Source organism: Photinus pyralis, unplaced genomic scaffold, assembly GCF_008802855.1.
Source record: "Photinus pyralis isolate 1611_PpyrPB1 unplaced genomic scaffold, Ppyr1.3 Ppyr1.4_LG7, whole genome shotgun sequence".
Lineage (NCBI taxonomy): Eukaryota > Metazoa > Arthropoda > Insecta > Coleoptera > Lampyridae > Photinus > Photinus pyralis.
The window spans coordinates 5,884,413-5,909,144 of record NW_022170738.1 but is presented as its reverse complement, the minus strand read 5'-3'; the positions used below and the strand labels follow the sequence as shown (position 1 = coordinate 5,909,144).

Below are 24,732 nucleotides of genomic sequence, written 5' to 3'. Positions count from 1 at the left end.
ATGTATGTAAATTGTGACTAACGCATTACTCATTTCAGAAAAATTCATTGGCGAAAAACTGATGCATGCCCTACTAGCCATCGTGTTGGTGATCGCGTTGCTTCTTATCAAATTCTTATTCTTCCTTCCTTTGGTGGCCGGTGTAGCGGTTGCAAAGAAAGTGTTGGTTAAAATTCTATTATTCTTCTTTCCATTTCTATCTCACCTATTCAAGCTTTGCCCGTATGTTGACCATACAAATAGCTTAACGAAGTTCCATCACCACCATCATCAAATATCTCATCTTCATCACGTACCACCGCTTCACCATCACCTTCCCACGGAGCATCATCCGCCACATGATCCCCATCAGTCTTACGACATTGGCTTTGAGTACTATGGACACGGACCGGATATATCAGAAGGGTACGTTGATTCTTAGTGTGTAGATTTCTCACCGGCTCAGTCCGCTTATGGCATACGAGTGCATATTAAAACACCCACGTGGTTATCTGACACTACGCAGGACGATCTTCTCCAAATCTTTTATTGCATAGAAGCTGATTTTTAGGTTAATCGGTTAAAAGAAAGGAGTCCAATTATATTTCATTTAATTACGCGCCTTCGAGAACCTTATTATTGCCTCTAATTACGTTGTTTAGCATAAAATTAATGTTATTGCCGAAATGATGCGAAAATTTACTACAATCGTCGGTAATAAAATCCCAAAACAAAAAAAAACCGCCGATTTGTAATATTATCGAGGACGAAGAGAGAGGAATTAATAAGATTTATTTTTACTACGTCCCCTTTTTTACTACTAGGTACTAAATGCAAAGTGTAACTTTGCTGTAAGTGTCACCTTTAATTATATAGGTAGATCCATATGGAAAAGCAGGTGCAAAGTGTAGTGATTTTTGTAGTAGGTATAATGGATAGCAACGAAATGAAACTAATTTGAAAAGGAAATAGTTACCTATACATTATGAGAACGATATCTACATAAGGGATCGAATACAGGGCTCAATGTTTTATTAAATTGGAAAGAGAAATGCTAGGAAAATGAAAATAAGCATTTTTTTGTTTACTTATTTAACTGGCATTTTGCTGAACAATCATCTCCTGTTTTTATCTATCCACTATCACATATTTTTGGAAACCTCGTCATATGCAAAAGATACAGATTATACATTGACGTCAAATACTCGTACTCTTAGTTCATTAATCACAAAATACAATCTTTATGACTACCAAAGAATCACCAGAATGAGAGATCAAAAACCTGGTATTTTTTCATACAACATACCTGATATTTCACAAGGATTACCTTTTAGCCTTTTGACGTTCTTCAGTATTTGTTCAGTTATTAAAGAGTGCGAGTATTGCCAGCATCTACTTTATCAAGTTAAAAAATCTGAAAGTACGTTCCCTCCATCCATTTTTCGGACCGTTTGCAAGATAACTGAACAACTCTTTAACATAAAGTTCAAATTTGGTCCACAGATGAGCCACAAGTTAGAGAAACACCCATGGGCCAGTGTCAAAGGTTAAAAAAATTCTTAGAGCATGCAAAAAATTATGTACCGTGTGTTCTATTTTGGTTGAGACCGCTGTGTATCTCAGCGGTTTTTGTTTAGATAGAGACTTCGGTTTCCACGACCCTGTGGCACTTTTTTGTGGAACTTTTAATGCCATTAACAGAACTATTATTCGTTTCTGGAAGACTTTTGGTAATGTGTCATAAATCTTACTACCTACCCTACCCTGCTTGATATAGATATTTTTACGTAGGATCCAGTTGTCAAACAAATTGTTTGACCACCTGTTTTAGGATTTGATCCAAAGTTAGTATTTGTTAAATGCAACACCCTGTATATCTTAACGTGTTTTTTTGCATTCTTTTTGTTGATAACATTGTTGTATCACAATCTATATTTTTTTAATTTCAGCCATGATACAAAAATAAAGACCTTATTTTTTATGGTTTTTAAATAGTAGTCTATGGATTAATGGAGATGCCAATTAATAAAAATGGTTAACGGTCAAAAATATGAAAACATGATATACTTATTATATAATTAGGTATATAAACAGATAGGTTGTGATACATCAATGCTATCAGGAAATAGAAAAAAAAAACTGACGTTAAGATATACAAGGCGTGGCAAAAATACCAAAATAGTCCCAGAAAAACGCAACTGGATCTTATGTAAAAAAATATCTCTATCTTACATGGGTAGTAAGATATGTAATAACCTCCCAAAAAGAGAAACTTTTCGATTTCATCCTGTATCTTAGAAACAAACGTAGCGGGACTGATTCTGTGTGTTGTACTAACGCTTCACAAAAAGGTACTCCCGCAATCTTGAACCAAAAGTAATTAAAGAACGTCAAAAGCCTATACAACATATGGATATGTTCCCATTTTACTTATTTATCCGAGAATATCGAGCACTTTTGAATCCAAACCTAATGCTCCCGTTACAAATTCGGAAATACGCCGAAAGCATCGCACGGGAAACTAAAATACTAAACTACTAATACAAACTAAAGGTACCTCCACACGTCGATTGATCCAAATTATAATAATTAAAATTGAAATCATTTAACTATGTACATTATGTAGACGAATTTTCTTTACTGGATTTACATTAGTTCAAAGTTCCTCATGCTATGCATTCGTATCGGTATTCGTACAATTTTATTTCAATTATGTGTAGGACAATTGTAGAACCAAAATTAATTTGCCAGCTCAATCATTTTCAAATACAATTTTGTACAATGCGCTTACGGTAATGAACTTCCTGGTAGTTGAGTCGCCGCAGTTACTATTAACTTACTTCAAATGCTTTTATGCTTAATTCGCCGCTGTGCTTTTACTAACTTTTGCTCTTCTAAAAGATTCTTCCGCCATTCAAACTTCTCGCGAAAAAGGTCCAACGAAACAGGAAACTTCGTCTCCACCCGCAGGGCTTCGGTAGCTTTCGCCGTACCTTTCAACCAATCACGAACTTCTACTTTTCCGTAGAAAAGGAACTGATTCTCGCGATTCTCCTGCACTATCTCAAAGCCCACGCATTTTTAACCGCGCTACTATTTTTATGAAGCCGTACAAATGATATTTTACAATTTAGAGACCGAGTGGTGAAAATGGTCTAGAAATGGTCTATTATCGAGAAAATATAGAAGATATCGAAAAAAGCTCCATACAAAAGTTTTGGGGTTCTTAAATATCTACTATGCAGTAATAATTTTAATTGTACATGGTTGGTCATAAAGCCGTGGCACGCTAAAATGTTTAAATGGAACAAACACCATGTACATTATTTCATATTTATTAATTGTTTAGCAAAATTTGTAAGAAGCAGAATGTACCTAATTATTTAAGAATTAATAACTAAACTAAAATGCTCAAAACCAAACTCTGTATGTAGTATTAAATGTGGTGGAGGCCGAGAATCCGCAACATTCGAGACAATAATTTGGCCTTATAATATGAGTCGATCTGCAATTCAAAAGATTTCGAAGCAAGAAAACTTCATCTATTGCAAGAACTGAATGAAGACGATTTCGATCGCAGAATCTATGAAGTTATTACGGAGAAGTTGTGCCAAAGTTTCAACTTTGCCACCCACATTTCGTTTTTCGACGAATGTACATTTTGTTTGTATGGACAAGTGAACCGACACAAATTTAAATTCGAAGGGTCTTTGGTTCGAATTCGGGTTAGTAAATGTATAGTGGGTTGGGTTGGTAGAGCAGCCTTGGCTGAAACACCGCCCACTCAAAAATAAAGGTAAAAATAAATAAATAAATATTTGGCACTTTTGCAAAAATCTATTGTTCCCGAAGTTAGACGATTATCCTCGACCCTCGTTTTGGAATTGAAGAACGGAAATATCTGAATCCGACTTTTCCTAGCAGAGGGATAAAGCGCAGGCGACCTATTGAATGACTAGCTAGGTCTCCCGATATAACGCCGCTTGAGTTTTTTTTTGTGGAGTGGAGTGTGGAGTATTCAATTCATTATTGTCAGGAGATTAATAAGCAACACTGAGCATCTTACGAGTATAAACTAGGATCACAATCGGCTCATTTCAGAACCACAAAATAATTTCAGAAGAACTTCGTGGTTTCAATAATTATTGTTCTTTATCCGCATTCGATAAATTAAAAAAAATAGCGTTAATTTCTAAAATTCGATAACCGGAAAACGATGGAATTTAGGTACATTATGCTTCTTACAAATTTTCTTAAAATTGAGAGAAGGGTGTTACATTCAAAATGTCATTTACATACCATGTATAAGAATTGAAGAACCAAAACATTTTCGATATCTTGTATATTTTCCCCGATAATCGATCGTATCCAAACTTATCAGCGACCCTGTATATACAATTTGAAACAAATCACGATCATTTAGAAATAGCAAGAAGTATAAGTTTTCAAAAATTTAAATTTTGTGGAGATTTGAGGTTCTACGTGCAAGAACATTTTTAAAGGAAGTTTTTGAATTTTAGTTTTTCACTTACAAGCACAAAAGCGCGCAGTGTTAACTTCAAACACCACCCAACCCCATTCCTAAAAAATCAAAATGTTCCTTTGTTCATACTCATAGCAAAGATCATACTTTGTACTTTAAAGAATTACAGTCTAAGGAATTAGGTGCCAGTCTTTGTTGGTAGCTCTAATTGCATTTTGTCAGTTCTAGACAGGTTCCTAAATAAAACAGTTATGTGTTGTAGCACTTTCGTCGAAGAAACTGAAAAACTCACTGAAGTTTTGAGCTCTCCAAGTATAGGTTACCGTTTAGAACTATTAAGGCCTTGTTGGGAATTTTAGTCTAGTAACTTTCTAAGAATCTAATTGTTGGGAATCAGCAAAACGCGGTTTTACGATGAGCAACTACTCAGCGGGTTTTATAATTTCAATATATTTGCAATATAGATTTGCAAATAGCGACATTTTTTAAATGGGTGCACTGTAGTATGACATTGCACCCCCATTGGCCGAATTTATTTTACATCGGATGACGCTGTATTTTTTTAACGTCCACAATTTTAATTTTGATTCGAGCAACCTTTTTCATTGCTGCTTCAAGTTTTTATTTTGTGTAAAATCCTGACCTTCCATAACATAAAGTCTTAATGTTTGTCTTGTTTTCTAAATCATAAAATCCGTATTAGGTATTCTTAGATTTCGTAAAATGCATGGTACCGGTAGCACGTAAATGATTTAATGATGATGATGATGACCTATCAATTTTCTTATTTGTTCGTTTTCAGGATTACTTATAGACAAACCAATAGTAATTAATACGAGTGCTTTGTTTACCTTTGACAAATTGTCGTATTGAGTGAGTGATTGAAATCATGTTTGGCATGTTTTTGGTTACATATCGCTAGAAGTGCTCGTATTACTAATATCATGTCATGCTACAAGTAACGAGATGAGTACCACCATGTGATTGTTAAATGAGCTCAAGCTTACGCAACTTTATTATAATCTCCCTGTAATATGTCCTTAATCACTCCGTCAACACATGAAATTTCAGTAAAAAAATATATGATTCATGAAGTGGATGGTACTTAATGTAATTTGTTTTGAAAATTCATCTTGTTCATCTTTGAAGTTTGGATTCCACTTTTCTAATAACAGACTGTAGCCCAGGCACTTTAGGATAAAAAATAGACAAAATTAGTAACTAGCTGATTTTTGGTGAGTTGTTAGTGTGTGATAAGGTAAGTATGTATTTTCTGAAAGTTCGCCTCACTTCCTCCGCTTGCTTCACCCGGTAGAGCGATAAAAAAGACTTAAGTGGCGCGAATATATTAATATCGCTATTACGCTCCATCTCCGGCACAGTTTTGGTGGTTGTGGACTTAAATTGTTCAGAATAGTAGTGGATATGCTAAAGAATAACCACTACAACAATTCATGGCATTTTAAACTGTTTTCTTTAAAATGTTTGGTAATTTTTGTGACGTTACAATGAAACATAAAAAAATTGCAGTGTCTAGCACAGATACAACTCGCACACCTGCGTATGCGCAATTCTACCTATTTATGTCTAAGAATTATGTGTACCAAATTTGAGTCCAATTCGGTTCAGCCGTTTAGCCGGAAATGAGAGTACCTACCTGTAGACGGACCGACAGATCGATAGACCGACATCATTGAGATTTTGTTTGATGATTGATTCCTGGATCCTGGTGCTTCAAAACGTGTATTTCCGTCAAAGGAGTGGGGGGTCTTGACCCCACTGAAATACCTCCCTGCCTGCCGGTGGTAAAACCGAGGTAAACCACTGAACATCGCGTCGTAAAAAAAATCAGAGGCAAGGAGACACGTGTAGACCCTTATCAGCTTTTTATGAGAATCATTTGCATGTCGAAATGTCCAGAGGACTATAAGGAATATCTCGTATGAACTCGCTCCGAAGCCGCACCCTCGTTGTTTGACGGGCCTTACAAGAGGAAAACAACAAAGTCAGTGTTAGAGGAAACTATAGAGAATTATGCTCCATACACTGATAGTCCACCGACCTACAAAGTGCAATACGTTGTCGACGTAGGATTCCTTCTCAGGAAAGGAGTTTGGCCGCGACCTAGCTAATCGGGATATTTGCCATTCGTATGTCCAATACATACTCACATACCATGGTCAGGTCAGTCCACAGTGGTAGTATGTGACGGGTATGACTCATCAACGAGCACGAACGCATATGAGGAAAGCACAAGATCTCGCTGTGTGGACATGCAGGTAAAGCAAGACGTTGACACCTTGATTGTGACGGTCGTTATCGAGGCGATCACTTTAGAACCAAGTTGCCGTAGTTGCGATGGATGCGGATTTATTCGCGCTTATGATCATTTAAGCGGAGTGTTCTTCGAAAATGTTTTTCGTTAAACCAACTACTAAAAAATTAAGGTTTTTACCATACAAGACGTTAAACCGCACAAAAGAGACTTTTGTTCTTATTACATGCGACGCGACGTCGGGATTCGACAAGGCCACGTCTTGATTCGGAAAAGGAAAGAAAACAGTTTGGAAATTGTTGAACAAAAAAACTAGTTTCGATATACGGTGTCGCTCACCAGAAAGTTTCATCAGAATTCGACTTGGCCATTCGTCCTCCAACCGACGCCACGGCTAACAATTCTTTTCTTCATTCTCACCGCGTGTATCTTCAGGTACAACCAGGGGTACAACATTGGCTTGGTAACCACTAACACCCACAGAATGGGGATTCCGAATATCTCACGAGCAAGTCACCCCGGCACCAAGCCCCTGACGAGCTTTTTCATTTAATTATACCTACATATGATTGTAAAGGCCAGTGTGATAGACATTGTGCTTGCGCCCGAGCTTATCCTTCCAAGTTTACCCGCTGTATTGGAGATTGCGCCACGCCAATGCATCTATCGCATCCTCTGCAGGATGATAAGATGCGAAATTGTAAGAAAGTTCTTCATTTTAGGCGCTTTGAAAGCGTTTTAATAATTTATTGGATTTGTAGTTAAAAAATTGCTAAAATTTACATAAAATTCCAAATACCTAAAACACCTCAAAATGTTATGGATTATTGTGGTGGTTATTATTTAGCACAACCACTGTCATTTTGAAAAATTTAAGACCACAACCACCAAAATCGGTGCCATAGATGGAGCACAATAGCGATTTCATTACTTTCCGGTCACAGACTCTTTCTATCGCTGTACCGGGTGAAGCAAGCGGAGGAAGTAAGGGGAACTTTCAGAAAATACTTACCTTATCATATACTAACACCCCACCAAAAATCAGCTAGTTACTAATTTTGTCTAATTTAGGGCATTTTTTTTGTCTAAAGTGCCTGGGCTACTGTCTATTACCGGTGTCCTTGGCTAATGTCTTTATGATATAAAGTCAACGAATGAAACTATGACATAAGAATGAGACAAATTGAACATTGGCCACGCATTGGCCGAATAAGGAGACAGAGAACTGGGAGAATAGTGGAATACCATGATTCCCCCCAAATTTGAGATTGCCTTACGTTTCGCACCATGGTCACTTATTTTGTTAAAACATAGGGCATATCTTTATTCAAATATTTAGTCTATTGCTCTCACAATTTGCCGATAAAAAACAAATATTCAACACAAATAAGGTTATCCTTTCCTAGCCAGATTTTTTTTTAAATTTAGGAATTCAATTGAGTTTGTTACCTTTCCGAATTAACAGGTGTTTAGAAAAGAAAGAAGGAATACTCTATTGTCGTTGTAGTTGGCAAAACTTCACATTCCTTGAATTATATTAATTGGATTAGTTATTTTGTCGAGAACCCACATATTGCGCCCTAACCTTATTTACCATATCAACTATTTTACCGACCGCAACATTTTGTTTCGCAACGTTACGAGACGTTGAAACACGTTTCCCTCAGAATCAAATTGTAGCGACTCACACCGTCCGGCCTGAAACGTTGTGCAACGTTGCAAAACAAACAAAAATTTTGCGTTGCCCAAGATCTTCCCGTCTTCTCCATCCACCATTTGGAGGAATAGCCATAGAAGTAAGACGTCGTCCATCATTTTATTCTTATGCATAACAAATTAATAATCATAATAATATTTTACTTCCTTACCTTCAGAAGAAAACACGAGTGGTTTCTTCCATCACCGACCAATCATATTATTTTCTAACTTTTTATATTTCCTTGTCTGCACAGAACAGACTAACTAGCAAAAGTTCTATAACTTTTTGCTTTTCAGCTATTGCAAGTACAAGGAAACAGTATGTAGGTACATTAGTATTTACATATTTTACTTTCGATACAGCTAGGAACCTCTTTCAGATTTTTGCACAGGTTATAAATGTTTATTTGTAAATAAAACCCGAAATCATCATAGAACCGGAATAAAGACGTTAAACAATAGGTAACACGAGATGCAATTACGCAACTTAACTACTCGTTTTTAACATTGTAGGCAATATAACTGTTTGAACACGTTTAATAACGCATGTTTTAATTGAAATGGTAACTTCGTTAAACAATTAGGGAGAATAATTGAGTCAGGCTCTTTAAGCAATTAGCGCAGATTAACACACTTTAAATATTGCCCTATATTTGTACACAGTTTGCATATCGTAATTGCAACTTATCAGGAGAAAGTAGACGCGTCAAAGGCGGAATCGTGTAAAAAGTTGTATGCAACGTGATCATTATTAGTAAATCAATAAAACTATTTAAATTCTTTTTTTTGCAGTTTTCTTCATCGTAAAACCGATCCACCGCGTACAGTTCTTGGCGATCAAAATCAGGTACACAGTTGGACATCAAATCGAGTCAAAAAACCGCAAATGAACAGCCCATTAACACCTGCGGAGATAGAGGCGTTAACTTCAAAGGCGGAAAGAGAAACAGTGGTAAGTTTAGTGTGTGTAATCTGTAATAATAGTCTGTGAAATTATAACAGCAAATTGTTTCCAATTCGTTTTTTTTACACTGCAGCCATGGAAAGTTTATTGTCCTACATATTCGTTGCATTGTGAATATTATTTATTTGCGTATTTTGAATGTTGTGAATTGCAACAAAACTATTCATTAAGCTAGTATTAAATCATTTGTCACTTCGACATTGTTCATTGAGTAGTTTTATTTAAATGAGGTCGTTGGATGCAGTAATTTTCTGATTGATTGCAATCGCTGTAATGGGCACAAGAAGAAATTGTATCTCTAATGGACGGAGTGCTGCATTGGGTAGATTCGGGTAAAGGTGAACTAAAATGTGCTATTAAGCGATGCGCTTGCATGAGAACTGAGAACCATGAAAAAGCAACTAATGGCCAAAGTTATTTGGGTGGATCGTAATAAAATAGTTGATCACGTCATTGGGAGGACTAATGGTGGTTTTTACCAACAACCAACTTCACTTCACATTGGTGTATGTAGAAAACTAATTACATGGATTCCAGTATAAGTATTTTCTTTCAAAACCAAAGATTGTTTGTATAGCGAAGCTGAATGATCTCAGTTCAGTGTCAAAAATGAAATTATGTTGCAAATTTTAAGTCTACTTCACACGAGTTTATCTTGCTCTTTCTATATTTGCAGTTTTGGCCCACTTACAACTTACAAGTAAGTATTATGTCTGCTGGTTCGATCTCGATCAGATAATTTCTTCTTATTTCTTCTGACACCATCCTGTCTCCATCGGATTCTTGGTCAGCCCGTCTTTTTTGTTCGAAATGGTTGTTTCTACGCAATATGATTCACTGTCATGCATTCTCTCAAAATGACCAAACCATTGCAGTCGTCTTTTTTGTAACCTCCTGATGCTCTTCATCAATCTGGTATAATTGATTGTTTCGTCCCCTTTAATAACATCCAGTCCAACTCTTTTCCTTTGTCACAAAAATTCCATTCTGCAGCTAAATAAACCTTTTTTTTGTGTTCTATTTCCATTACTTTCTTTCCTATTATTTTTCCTACCATGTTTTAATCGCTGCCCCATCCTTAAGGCCGTTTCTGTCTATATGTTATTACTTAGTAAGTTTGATAAGCACAAGTCCTTCCGAGCGGTGATAACTAGTGATTTTGACAGTGTTAAAAGCTCACCACAAATGAACGAAAAATATGACAAGAGGAATTTAATATTCCTAATAATATAGCAAGCAATATCTATATCAGTATAAAAACTTCATTAATTGTTGTGGATCTTCCGTTTCGAAATCCAGCTTGTTATTCGCCTTAATGGGGTTCAATCACCTTTTCAAATTTAATTTTCAAATACGAGTATAACGCAACACTTCATATGTTACGTTGAGCACCGGAGTAGTAGAACAGCATTCCTCGAACTTTCTGGCATATTTCCTTTCCATCGTATTTCTTTGACTAAATCATATATTTTACCCAAAATCGTCATGAAACCTTCATTTTCATGCCTACTTTATGTCAGGAAAGTGTTAGTTTCCATGACGGAGGCAGACCAGTCTACTTTTCCTGCCGCCTGTCACTTTACCGGCCGCACTTGTCAGATTGCTAAACGTCTATAATGACTCCTGTCATCACTGACAGATTGACATTAATCAAAAGTTCCATACATAAAAATTGAAATTTTATGTTAAAATACGATTTCGGGTAAAATTTAATACAAAACTCGTCAGTAAAATGACATTACTTGACTCGGAAATTAAAGTACTCGGCCCCAAAGGGGCCTTGTACTTCAATATTTCCTCGCCAGTAACGTGTCATTTTCCTGACTTTTATGTAAATAACTATTCCGCGTTAGTTATCTTCCACTGTATTCTATTTTTTCAGATGTTATCATGTTTTGTGCAGCACTTTTTCTAATTTTTTTGTATGATCGCGAAGTTTTCTTCTTCTTTTGATTTATCGATTTTTTTCTTGTTCCGTTCTTTACCATGATTTTGACTTGTCGTGTATGCTGTAGTCTTAAGGATTTTCTTCAAGGGAGCAGCATAAGCATTGTTTCTATTTTTTCTTGATCTTTACGGTAGACTTTCCTTAGACATATGCATGTCTCTGTCCTGTGCTTCCGTTCGCTTGCTTGAACCGCGACCGATTTGTACGCGGATCATTGTCCCCCGCTCTTTTGATTTTTTTATTTTTTTAATTTTATGAAATGGGATTATTGTCTCTTACTCTTTTGGTTATTTTTATTTATTTATTTATTGCATTGGGGTGAACCCCCCCTCCCACTTTTTTGACGGGAATACGTGTTTTGAAACACCAAGAATCCGAATAAAACAAAATCTCAATTATGTCGGTTTGTCTATACTTTCAGGCTAAACGGCAAGTGTGTCAAGCTCTCATTTCCGGCTAAACGGCTGAACAGATTGGAACCAAATTAAATGCAAATGTTCTTAGACATAAAAGAAAATATGTGGATGGTAGCTGTGCTCTCCACAGCAAATTTTTTAATGGGATCATTTTCTTCTGCTCTTTTGGGCTTTTCATTTTCTTAATGGAATTTTTTGGAGTGGTTAGGTTGCCTGCTCTTTTGGTTTTTTTAAAAAAATGGGACTAATTGGGATCTTTGTCCCAAAATTTTTTTTATTTTATGAAATGGGAGCATTGCCCCTACTCTTTTGTTTATTATTATTTTTTTTTAATCGGACTATTTGGAACGGGTGGGATCTTTTTTTAATGGTATCATTGGGATAGGTAAGATCTTTCTCCTCCACTTTATTGTTTTTTAATAGGATTATTGTCCCCTGCTTTGCGATGGGTGCTCTTTTTTTTTATGGAATGATGGTCTCCTGCGCATTTGGTTTCTCTTGGGAAGGCTGGAATCTTTGTCCCCTGCCCTTTTGGTTTTTGTTTTTTGAAATGCGATCATGATACCCTGCTCTTTTGGTTTTTTTCATTTTTTTTTTAGACGAGACTATTTCTGATGCGTGGAAACTTTGTCCCTTGGGTAATGCCGGGAAACGGGAAGGGTTGGTATTTTAAGAACAAGAGAAGCCGCTATTTAAATGGAGATTTGGAGATGACATCCTAAAGTGCTATTACGCCAAACTCACTAATACTTCTGATGCTCTACTGTAGGATTACGCCGAATTTTACGGCCAGGGGTGTGTTTGCGTCCCGTTAGGGTTACTACTAAAAAGCCGTTCTTACACTTATTTTGTTTTTTTTAATAGGATCATTGTCCCCTGCTCCTTTTGGGTTTTTTTTTATTTTTTTTTAAATAGGATTATTTGGGATGATTGGGATCTTTGAATCCTGCTCTTTTAGGTTTTCTTCGAAATGGGACAAAATGGGACGGGTGGGATCTTTGTCTCCTGCTTTTTTGGTGTTTGTTTTTTGAGGCTGGATCATTGTCCCCTGCCCTTTTGGTTTTAAATATTTTTTAATAAAACTATTTGTGATGGATGGGATCTTTTGTCTCTTTCTGTTTTGTTTTTTTTATGGGATCATTGTCCACTGCTCGTTTGGTTTTTAATTTATTTTTTTAAATGGGATTATTTGCGATGGTTAGGATTCTTGTCCCCTGCTCTGTTGGATCTTTGTGCTCTTCTATCTTGGCTATTTTTCATTGGATGATTGTCCTCTGCTCTTTTGTTTTTTTAATGGGTAATTGCTGATCATTGGGATGGGTGGGATCTTTGTCCTTTACTCTTTTGGTTTTTTTAATCGGATGATTGTTCTCTGTTCTTTTTGTTATTTTTAAATGGGATGGGCTCTTACGTTTTTTATTGGGATCATTGTGATGTCCTATGCTCTTTTAGGTTTTTTTAATGGAATCATTGTCCTTTGCTGTTTTGGATCTTGTGATGTAACAGATAAAACGAAGTCTCTTTTGTGTGGGCCGCGCGCTTTTCCGCACCCCTGGTATAATACAGCTGCCTTAGCAGGCGCTAGGTAACCACGTCTTACCGAATTAAATTTGTATCAATTGGTGCCACTTTGATGGTCATTACTGTGCCAAAGCTCGTTAACGAACTGGTCTCCTATGTGTATAAAAATTGGTATGGTCATATGTCAAAGGGCGTAAAGGGAACACTTAAGAAAACAATTGTATGTACAGTGCGGAATCCAGAAGTTTAATTTTTACTTACAATAAATTGTTAAGGAAAACCAAAAAAATTTAAATAACTTACAGTTATTGGTGTTAGTAATATTATGTTTTGGTAACAAATTGGTCTTATCTCTCCTTGGAAAGTGCCGCTTCGTTTAGAAATATGAAAAATGGTTGCTACGATGATACAGTTGATCCTGGTAACGTTATCTTCGTTATAAATGCAAGGTTCGGTGGAAGAAAATTCGTATGAATCGCGACGCCAAAGTGCTGTCAAAAACTTTAGGGCCCTTTGTTTTTACCAAGCATTACATTTGGCGACCTGAAAAAACACTTCTTTGCTTATCACAATGAGTTGTCAGTTTATTTACTTACAATTTTTGAGTAAAAAGTCGGTTCTTTGATTTGAAAATGGTGCTTCGCGTAAATTTTGTCATTGTAAATAAAACCTTGTTACGAACCGGGCTACTAAAACGTTTTTTGTCGTCCCGCAATCCATTGTAATTCGTTTATTCGAAAACGTTGAAAGTTGCAGGTAACTCACAATTTTTCACAAATCCGAATTTGTCTGAAACGTTTCTCCACGATGGACTAGAAATTTAAGGGCTCTCGGCACTGTTAATGGTTCCTTTATGCGGATTACTCTGTAATTGGGCGAAAGCATGTTGAGGACCCCCTAAAATCAACTCAACACCCAACCATATTTTTTAAGTGCTCCTAAAGCGTTCTCCTTTTACCTTAAGCTTCTGTCAGTTTCATCGTAAGTATCGTTCAAATTGTAATATCAATTTCTCAGGCTCCATTAAACTTCACTTCAAGTTCCACTCACGGATAGCTCATGCTTTTGTCAACTTTTCCTCAGTGTTCCTCAAAATTCATTCATCTAAGTAATAGTTTTACTTAAGCTCTTCTCAAAGTATTTTCTTGTTCATTTCAAGCTATTGTAAGTTTTAGTTTCCCTGACAGAGGGAGAGCAGACTACGTTTCCTGCCGCTTGTCACTTTATTATAATGAGTTCTATATGAAAATAGTAAAATGACATTTTTCGAGTCACTTTCCTGACTTTTAAGTAAATGGAAGTGTCTTTAAAAGTCATTGTTTCTCTTAGGTTCTTCCTCCAGTTCCCTCTTATGCTTCCTTCAACCTGTCCTTATGTTCCTCTTAAAGCTCTTCAAGTTTACTTTAGTTCTCCTTCGGAATACATTTTAAACCTCTTTCAATTTTTCATACAACGCTTTCAGATTGGTCTCAGGATTCTCTTAGGTTTCTTTCAAGTAATTCTTCAGCTAATCCCAAATGTTCATGAAATTCCTCTCAACGTTCCATAAAGTTTCCCTAAAATTGTTTGTCAAGCCTCTCGAATTCTCCATCATGTCTACTTTATTTTCACACTGTGTCTTCCTTAATTTTTTGTTCTAAAATTCTCTTCTCTCAATTTCATCAAGGTCCTGAGCTTGTTTTCGAGTATACTCTCACGTCCTCACAATTTCACGCGAGTTTCATTTTTTCCCTTCATGTTCATTTGAAATTTCCTTTAAGTTTTCATCACATTCTTTTATAGTTCTTTTTTCCTGTATCTCCTGTACCAGTGATTGCGATTTATTATAGGGAGTCCGGTAACAAAATGCTCAAATTTTACAATGCGTCTCACTTTTTCATGCTAATAGAAATGATTCAACCTGAAAACAATTTATTGTACCTTGTTTGTAGGTACGGAAGGCATGATACCTAAGTAAGTCCTGGCCTCACCCAACTATTTGGACCCCAAGGAGCCTACTGTCTCTTATGAATTATCCACAACTCCCTATAAATAATGAATAATTTATCGACACACAACATAAATGAAAATAGTACTTTGACATTTGCAAATTTTTACTTACTGACCTAATGAAAAACATTATGCCTAGCATTTTGCTCTTTCAAAAATGTTGGCTCTATTCTTTGAGTAATGCTGCTGACGATTTTCTGGAAAAATATGGTAAATTACCAGTGGTAGACCCTTGTAACTTTGCAAATGTTCACATGATAAAAACTAAGTTAATTTGAAATTTAATGCCTTATTCAAAAAAGCCATCCTCCAAATTTGCGCACAGTTATCAATTTCCGACAAAATCGCTTATAATTGCCTCGTTAATAACCTACACTCGTATAGTATCAACTTACCTATTATTTACTTAAAAGTTCTTTAAATTGTGTATACCTACGTACTTGCAAATCCCACACGCTATTTGTAAACATTGAATAGCAGTGCGACGGTAAGCATGAATAAAAAGTAGGTACTTTTTGTATAATTGCGCGAGTGAATAAGTACATCGTATAAATAATCGCATAAGGAAAGGCAAACACGTGTGCATGCATTGAGTAGGTAAATGCTACTTTTTCCGCATTGATGCTCTGTGATATGTCATTTTTTCGGACGCTTTGTTCTGTAAACTCACACATCCTGATATTTGTATTAAACAGTAAAGAAAGTAAATAGATACATAGTACACATGTTTTTCTTGTGCCCGTCCCAGTTTCATTTCAATTGTATCATTCACCAATAATTATTATAGCTTTTATTCGCGCTATATGATAATCTAATAAAATTAAAGAGAAAGTTAAATTGCAAAGGAATGTTCCTGATAAAATTACTTTAGTTACTGCTGATAAGTAAATTGACTTTAGTGTGATGAACTAATGACACAATTTTTTTACGGCATTTGTCAGTACATTAGGAATTTAGATAAGTACCAATGCTGCATTCAATGCAAACGGGAACGCGCCTTTCATGAATGATTTATGACTTACCTTTACAATATAGATCCATGATAATAACTTCCAATGTGTATATCTGTGATCCATCCACTGAAAAGTTCTCGTGATTTGAAAGTCTAACATATTTCTTTAGTTAAAGGTACGGCTGCAACAGGAGCACAACCGAGTGCAAGCGGAAAACAAGCAACTGCAAGACCAAATCCAGCAAAACCTACAGATTCAAGAAAAATTAAAGCATCAGGTTCACCACATGCAACTAAAAGGCGGACGTTACACGCAGGGTGCATCAACTGGGGCCGTTTCAGGTGTGGCGGTACCCAGTCAGATTATAGTAGCACCACCGATCGCAGAACCGTTATCTCAAAATCAAGCACCCCGTATAAACATAGCGGTGAAGAAGACCTACGATCAGTTTTACAGCCCGATTTTGGAAAAAATTGACAAAATCTTGACCGGCATTCGTTTCACGGAAGAACCGTGCAGGGAGCGAATAATATGTAGCATGTACAAGAATCCGATGAAGTTTACACCACATAGCAATCTCATATCGGCACAATTAAGCAGGTGAGTGCAGAATAAAAAAAACGGTCGGTAGGTTTAGCGTGCAAAGAATGCAGTTAAAATGGGCGATGCATGCTAATGAAAGTTAGGAGCGTGCCATTTATGAACAATGACGTAGACTACCTTGACCGGTTAGTGGTTTTTTTATACCGTGCAATCCCGGTCACCTACTGATACTTAGACGGTCATCAAAGTCAACATACGCGCGTCGCTGGAAAACCGTTAGGATACAACTTATATCAGGAATTAATGATTAATGGCACGGTTTTCAGTATATTCGTAAGGAATGTTGGTTGTAGTTGTATTTGGGTTAGAATTTAACCAAATTTAGTCATATGGGCGCATTTGGAAGGTCTGGGGTGATTTATTAATGAAGCTCATTATATTTAGAGTGTGGTTTAAATTAATCCCGCCCGGCAGATCAATCTCTATTACAAATTGACCAAATACAGTGTCGTATTAGTATGTATAATTGAAAGGAAACACGCTGCTCTTCAACAGTCTAAAAAATTGAAAACATAGTGGCCTAATTTGGAGCTTTCATAGTACAAGTACGACAGCACAATAAAACTTTCATTTTCTACATCCAAACTGAATGTAACTAATTGCGTACACTTGTCAATACATCTACATTATGTGGTAAATTTAATTGCGATACTTCAAAACTAAAACGCTTAAATAGTGCCCTAACTCAGTTAGTTCTTTTATCTGAAGCCTCTCACCCACATTTTCCAAACACATCACCCATGTGTTTTAGTTGCCGTCCACGCTAACGGTCCTTCCACCATACAAGGCTTGTACTCGTATAAACATGCTTTGAGGTAAACTTTCAAGAACTAATTGATCATAAATAAGTCGAGTTGTCCAAGATCGACGCCACTAATGTTAGCAAACGTGGGGTGAGGCGCCTAGGGCAGAAAGGGTGAGTTATATCACCCGACCCTCTTACACGCATACGTTACCGTCCTCAATCTAATCTGCTTCTCGATCAGTATTATTGATATCATCATCTAGAAAGCAAGATGACGCAAGTTTTGCCCAAAGCGCACCAAAAGACGGTTGTTGTGACGGTAGCATTTATTTAGATTTTTTTCCCGTGTAATTATACGTAGATATTTTTCTATACAGTATTTATTCTTTAACCTATACCTCTTAAAAGTGTCTGGTAGGGCTCAAATTACATCATTTTTAGTAGAGATATAATAATACATTTTTAAGCTCAGCACGATATAAAAATCTGTCTTAAAAACCACAAGATCTGCCATTTTGAGTTTCATAGCAACGTGATTAATAACCCGAAAACCATCTGGGATTAGTAGTAACAAATGACATTAACCAATAAACAATTAAACATGGTTGTTGGGATTAACAATCCGCCGTAGAAGGGGTGAGTTTTTATAAATTTACATTTGGTATTGATCTGAACGAAAAAACACGTCGCTGCTCAAGAAATTAATTGGGTTTTGATCTTGCAAGAAAAGTCTGCGCGGATCGGAAAAAAATTTGCGAATAGCTGACCGTTCCGCGGACCATTGGAAAAAGACAAAAGTTGAAATTTTTGTATCCAAACCGAGTGCGTGCAGTTACCTTACTCAAATAAAGCTGGGATTATTTTCCGGGTTAAAAGGTAACAACTTCCGTCTCACCAAACATGAGCCTAATTGAAATTTAAATGCAAGTTGATACACTGAATGCCAGTTACGTGAATTCAGCAATCCAACAATTTCTCTAAACGATTTAAGATAAAGGTGTCATTTTTTTATATTACAATGACAACTTTTGGCGGCCCAGAACCCAACAAAGTTTCATTGTAGATAGTCACAACTGCGGTTGCATAAAACAAAACGGCTGTATCAGAAAGGATGGAGTGAATAATCAACCTCGTCTGTCTATTTTTCTACAAATACCGACTGTGTAGCTCAGTGGTAAAGTGGTAAGAATTTTTCATCTGTGGCAGAGATGTGAATTTGTAGTATAGAACAACTTAAGACCTTCTGCAGGGGCACCTCTAGAAAACATTATGCGGGTCACTCTGTAATTGGGCGAAAGTTTATTGAGGGCCCAGAACAAGAGAGGGCAATAATAAACAAATAAAGTTCCGTAGTAAAAAAGGACGTCGCTGGTTAATGAACAAAAAGGTTGAACGTTATGGATTTCGGGACTTTCCAAAAGTTATTTAGTGGAAATTATTTTGTTTCCAGATTCCAGCCTATTGGCAATTGAAGAGACTTTGTTTTGCATGTTTATGTTCCACTTAAATGATTTAAAAAAGCAAAATTGGTAACAAAAATAAACGATAAATTGCCCTACATTGAACTCTTTGGTAAAGAAAAACAAACCACTGGGATACAACTAGAAACACAATACTCGTTTTGCGTTTAAACGTAAAGAAACCAACAGAATAATTAAATAATTTGAAAAGAAAACTTGCCTACCAATTAACGACTCGTCTCGTCATTAATTCAGGCATCTGGACCACACCTCAACGTCCACATTGTGATTATAGCAACACATCCAAAATTTACGGTAATCTGGTGTTTGATTGGAATCAAGCAAGCAGTTCTGAAAAATAATTTTGAAGCCATTCATGAACAAAATTGAAATCACAGGCAAATTAAGTTCAAAGAAAGGAAGTTCAAACCGTTTGTACTCTATCCGTCCGTCCCCAAAAAGCGAAATAAATATAACACTTTAACTTTGACCGCGAATAACATTTTTCGAAAGGATCGGGGTATATTGGCTTATCAAAAAATGCTGTCAATAAAAATTCGTTACAGTGGCGTGGGTCTACAGGCCTAAGTGGGGTCACTTTTTTAACGCAAAGTACTATTTTTCTTGAGGTACTGTTAAGAAATTTATTATTATTGTTTAAATTATTATATTATATTTTTTAATATGGCAACACAAAAAGTAAACAAACTAATAAATATTATAAGATTAATTCATACAACTATTTGCGTTTATTTAAGTCTTAAATTTGGTTATGTAATATAGTCGTAATAAGTTTTTTTATCGAAATTAAATATGCCCCCCCCCCCCCATGCGGAAGTATTCCACTGTCCACTAACCACAAATGTAAAAAGCATGTAGATTGGTCTTGTTCAAAATATAAACACACCTTGAATACGAAACAATAATTTAATACAGTAAAATGAATGGTAATACTGAAATGAAATGCAAACAAAATTCCCAATCATTGAAACAAAATAACAAAAATCATTTGCTTGGATCTGATTGTAATCAATGAATGAAATACCAAACAGAGCCTTTTGATACAAATGGCTCGCATAGGTCTGTCTCTAGAAAAATGTCGCGTCGAAAAAATTGGTAGCTATCCATCTTATAACGACTCAAAACGGGGTGATATTGACTAAGTGGATTGATAAAGACACTAAACCTTCCCCATACTTCTTTTAATTATTTCAGGTGCCTTTATTCTAAATACCTGAAATAATTAAAAGAAGTATGGGGAAGGTTTAGTGTCTTTATCAATCCACTTAGTCCTTTAAGAATATGGTTACCTGGTAAGGTAACGTTAACTTAGTAGTGAATGCCAAGCAAAAATGTCCATACGTATTGGAGCCTACAACAAACCAACTCCAATTTTGGAAAAAAATACGCGACATTGTTATTATGCACCGGAATAAAAAGCCAAGTCCGCTGTGTTCGAATCGGAAAATGTTCCCTTGCGTAAATTTTTCCGATTGTTAATGAAAAATTTAGGCTGTAGGTAACTCACACTTCGTCACCAATTTATTCACCGAGAGTTTCTTCGGTTTAGTATGTAGCGTCATTCCATGAAATTTTAAATCGCTCGCATAAGGTATTTCACTTACTCCTACCAAAAGTTTCGGTTCCTGGTGTTTTAGCCGGCAAAAGTGCATGCGTTTTGTTTTGGCCGCCGAATCATCTTGATTCTGCCTCGCCCAAAAGCGCTTCACGTCATTTTGCACCCGGTTTCACGTTTCATCTAGGTTTTTCCTTTCGCAAATATACACAGGTCATTGGCACATAGCACATGCACTTGTATTTCGGTTAAGTTTATCTGCAACTCTTAATTACGCGATTGACAAAAAAATTATTATGGCGACTTGCTCCAATTTTCTTCAATAAAAATTTAGCACCACTGAGATAGTAAGTTAAACTTCGTGAATTTAGCTCGTCGCTCTAACGTATCTTGAATTTTACATTTTCGATAATACGCGGAATAACCTCTTTGATCGCACACAAGCAGTACGTGCTTACCCTTTTAAAGGCTAACCCCATCGGCTGCCTAAAATCTCTGCACACTTTTTTTTCTGTGCACTATAAATATAAAGCGGTATACGTGTAAATCGTCCTAGGTTATATAAAATAAAATGGAACTCTAACGACCCCATCTTCAAGGTTCTTATATAGTCAAAGTGAAGCACACTGTCGGTACGCTTAACGAATATTACACACTTAATTGCAAATATTTAGTTGACCTTGAAAGTGAGTAAACCTAATGGCCCATCACGCATTTGGAGGATTTTGAGACGTCGTAACTCCCGAAACCGAGCTGCTCATGCAATAAAAACTTGGTCACATATCACAAGCCTAGGCAAAGCACCGGGTACCAATCAGTGCATGTAGGAATATTGTTTTATATATGTATACCTGAATTTTTTTTATTGATTATCACTGATTCTTCAACGACAGTTTTGCCTCCAGGTTGGTTTGCATAGCAATATCGTAATCTTACTGGCTCGTAAGTTTCTATTAATTGTTGATTTTGAAAGGTGTATCATCAAACTCCCTGGTAACACCTTTGTGGAACCGTTAGCGTCTAATACTTGGGTAACATTCGTATAATCACTGTCTTTACTTGTAGGAATGAGACGTTCTTTAAAATTTGTGGGTACGAGAGATCGGTATAGGTCTTGTTAGGTTCTTGTAGATTATACGTTAGTGGTAGCTGAGGGTATTAATCAATGCGTGTTTAAAAATGATTTGAACCACTTCCAGTCAAAAATCAATATTTTGAGTTTGTAGCCCGCCAGAATACCACCTGCACTCTACTCTACTTTGTTGGTAGTCACGAATTATATTACCACTACCTCATTTCAATTTATTACACACCTTTCCCTACGCGATTCTTTGGCATCGTACGTGCCAAGTCTGCCGAAGAAGAAAATTAAATCTAAACTGGCATCTTGATCAATTTCTTCAAATCTCCCCCTCCATACCGCAAAAATTACTCATAATTTGCCCGATTCCGTGCATTTAATTAGCGCAACAATGAGAATCGCGGACATTATTAATAATGAACATGGATGTACCACCACGTTTAAATTTGGTTTCAGGTCATGAAATACTTTTGGGTAAATACAAAGGGACTATTGTTTAATTTTAATTATGCTCGTTTAAAATGTATGACTAAAAGTGTCAATCTAACATGGGCTCTGGCCAGTGTAATTGCTTGACGAGATATAATTACCTACAACCTGGATATTCGAGAAGAGCTGTGGCTTGGAAATTGATGCGATTTTCAATTGGCGCCTAATTAAAGCTTCCGGTAGTAGACAAATTAAAGTCTGTTAGAATTTCTAATTACTAGGAATATAGTCCACAAAATTGTATGAGGTAAACGAGGCGCGGGGCACCCACACCTGAGTTATAAACAAGTTTTATAATAATTATCTAAATTCCTACCTGCTGAAAGTAGCATACACGGATTGGACCCAGTTCGGTCACACTTATAGATATCGTAAGGGAAATCCCCATAAAGATGATACAGATCCATGTTTATTGCCGATCGAGAGAAAGTGACCTGCATCGGAAAATTGAGAAATTCGCCTTTCTGTGGCACACGAAACCTTCAATTTCAGGCGAAAGAAAGACCAATGAATTGCATCGTGCCGTTCTAAACCAAAATATTGAAGGTGCATCGGTTTCTCTTGAAATTCCAATTACGTCTGTGAAAGTAAGTACTACGGTTATAATACCTACAGTATCTTGCATGACATACAAATTTGTGATGGTTCACTTTTATAACCGGTTCTCACATAATTTAGACGGAGCGTTCTTGCGGAAGGTACCTATAAAGTAAAGGTAATTACAAGCAATACCCGAAATTGGCCAGTGTTTATAAGGTAAATTGAATCTCGTGCTGGAGGACACAAACAAATTGTGTTGCCTGTAATTCATTCAGTTATACAATATATCTCACGTCCCACGGCTAAGTATAATAAACGGTGTACTGTAAATAGTACATGCTTTCGTAATCGCACCTAGAAGACGGAAAAAATAATTATTTTCAAAACTTTCCGTACTGGTAATTTCAACGATCAATCTTTTTCGCATTTTCAGTTAGTCCAGGTGGAAGTGGACAACAATTTTCGATTTGATTCGGTGCATCAGTAAAACCAAAGATCATTCCATGGTAAAACTAATTAGACAATGTATTTCTGTGCCCATCAAGAGAAAGTGATGGTACTTTCGTCGAAAATTTTGTGCAATTGTTTAGTTATAAGAACGTGCGTGACGAAATTGCCAAATTGGTACAACCGGCGATATTTCTACATGATTTTATCATTTTTATCGACAATGGGCATAGATAAAATAAAAAAGAGTACCCGTAGAGGGTTTAAATTTGTGTTTGCTTGTGCAAAACCATATTGGGCAATGGCACAAGGAGTAGTTACTCAGGATTGAATGTTGTATAAGGCATTTCGAGTTTTATAAAGTGAAATATACAATTAAGTGTTCTTCAAAGAATAGTTTGCGGTGAACCGTCACGGATTTCCCGACAAGGCCCACAAAATTAAAATTGTACTAAATGTCTCCGAGCAATAGATGTGATTACTTAATTTTAACGGAAAGTAATCATTCATAGAAAGAATGCCCTCCGGTTGCAACGGTTTAGAATGGTAGTAGCTCCCGTGGAGTTGACAGCGAAAATTGGGGTTTCGATATTGAACGAATCTAAATGATTCTGAATTCAAAATTGGTTTCCATTTTTGGAAAAGCCCGCTTCCGAAAAATCAAAAACGCCTTCAATGTACCAACATCCGCACGAGCTGAAGAAAATCATCAAGATTTGGGATTGATTGACCGCTGAGTAAAAAAATTTGACTTTTTTCTTAGAATTCGTAACTGGGGATGAGACCTGGATACATCACTGGGACAATTTCTATTTTCTGTGAGTTAGGATGAGGTAGAGAACGATGGCTAGGAAGGATTGGATAACAGATGAAATTGTTGATCTGACAGATCAACGCAGACTCTACAAGAATGACAGTACGGAAGAAGGAAGAATAGATTATCGCAAAATAAGAAATGAAATTAATAAAAAATATAAACAAGCAGAAGAGTTATTCTTGCAACGTTAAACAAGCAATTCGAACGAGGCTTACAGTATAGTGAAAAGATTCTTTTGCTGAAAAAAATCTGCTGGATCTGCTATTGAAGCAGAAGATGGTAGAGTACTGTATGAGCAAAGCGTTGGAAAAAGTATATGCATACGGAACTGTTGCAATAGAACAAAAGAACCAAATGATGGGGTAGAGAAAGACGACTTAGGCGGTGTGATTTTAAGAGAAGATTTGAAAACGCTCCCCAAATTGCCAATGTTCCCGCAAAAGTAATTAAAGCGCCGGGTAATAACACGAAGGAACAGTTATATAAACTAATCACTTCTCCACACAGAACTGGAATCATAAAGTGGGATATTTTGTTCAGGATGTTTAAGGGGTAAGAGTAAATACAAATATACGAGAGTTATTTGGAGCATATGTAGAAACAAAATTGCAGTTGTAAGAAATAGAGCATATCAAGAGGAAGCAAAGATAAGAGAGAGGACATGAGACAAGGCTCTTCTATTTCGCCAGTACTGTACAACGGGCAAATACAAAACGCAATTTAGGAAAGAGAAAACCGACGTCATAAA

The 24,732-nt window shown here is 36.4% G+C and overlaps 1 protein-coding gene across 1 annotated transcript in view; it reads left to right on the top strand.

Moving 5' to 3' along the window:
- The window catches only part of LOC116177293, a 34,160-nt gene that overhangs the window by 677 nt on the left and 8,751 nt on the right, over window positions 1-24,732 (top strand). Inside the window, exons 2-4 of the mRNA XM_031496227.1 lie at window positions 39-405; window positions 9,228-9,387; window positions 16,396-16,826. Of these exons, the coding sequence (XP_031352087.1) occupies window positions 39-405; window positions 9,228-9,387; window positions 16,396-16,826 (958 nt within the window). The remainder of the gene's footprint in view (window positions 1-38; window positions 406-9,227; window positions 9,388-16,395; window positions 16,827-24,732) is intronic.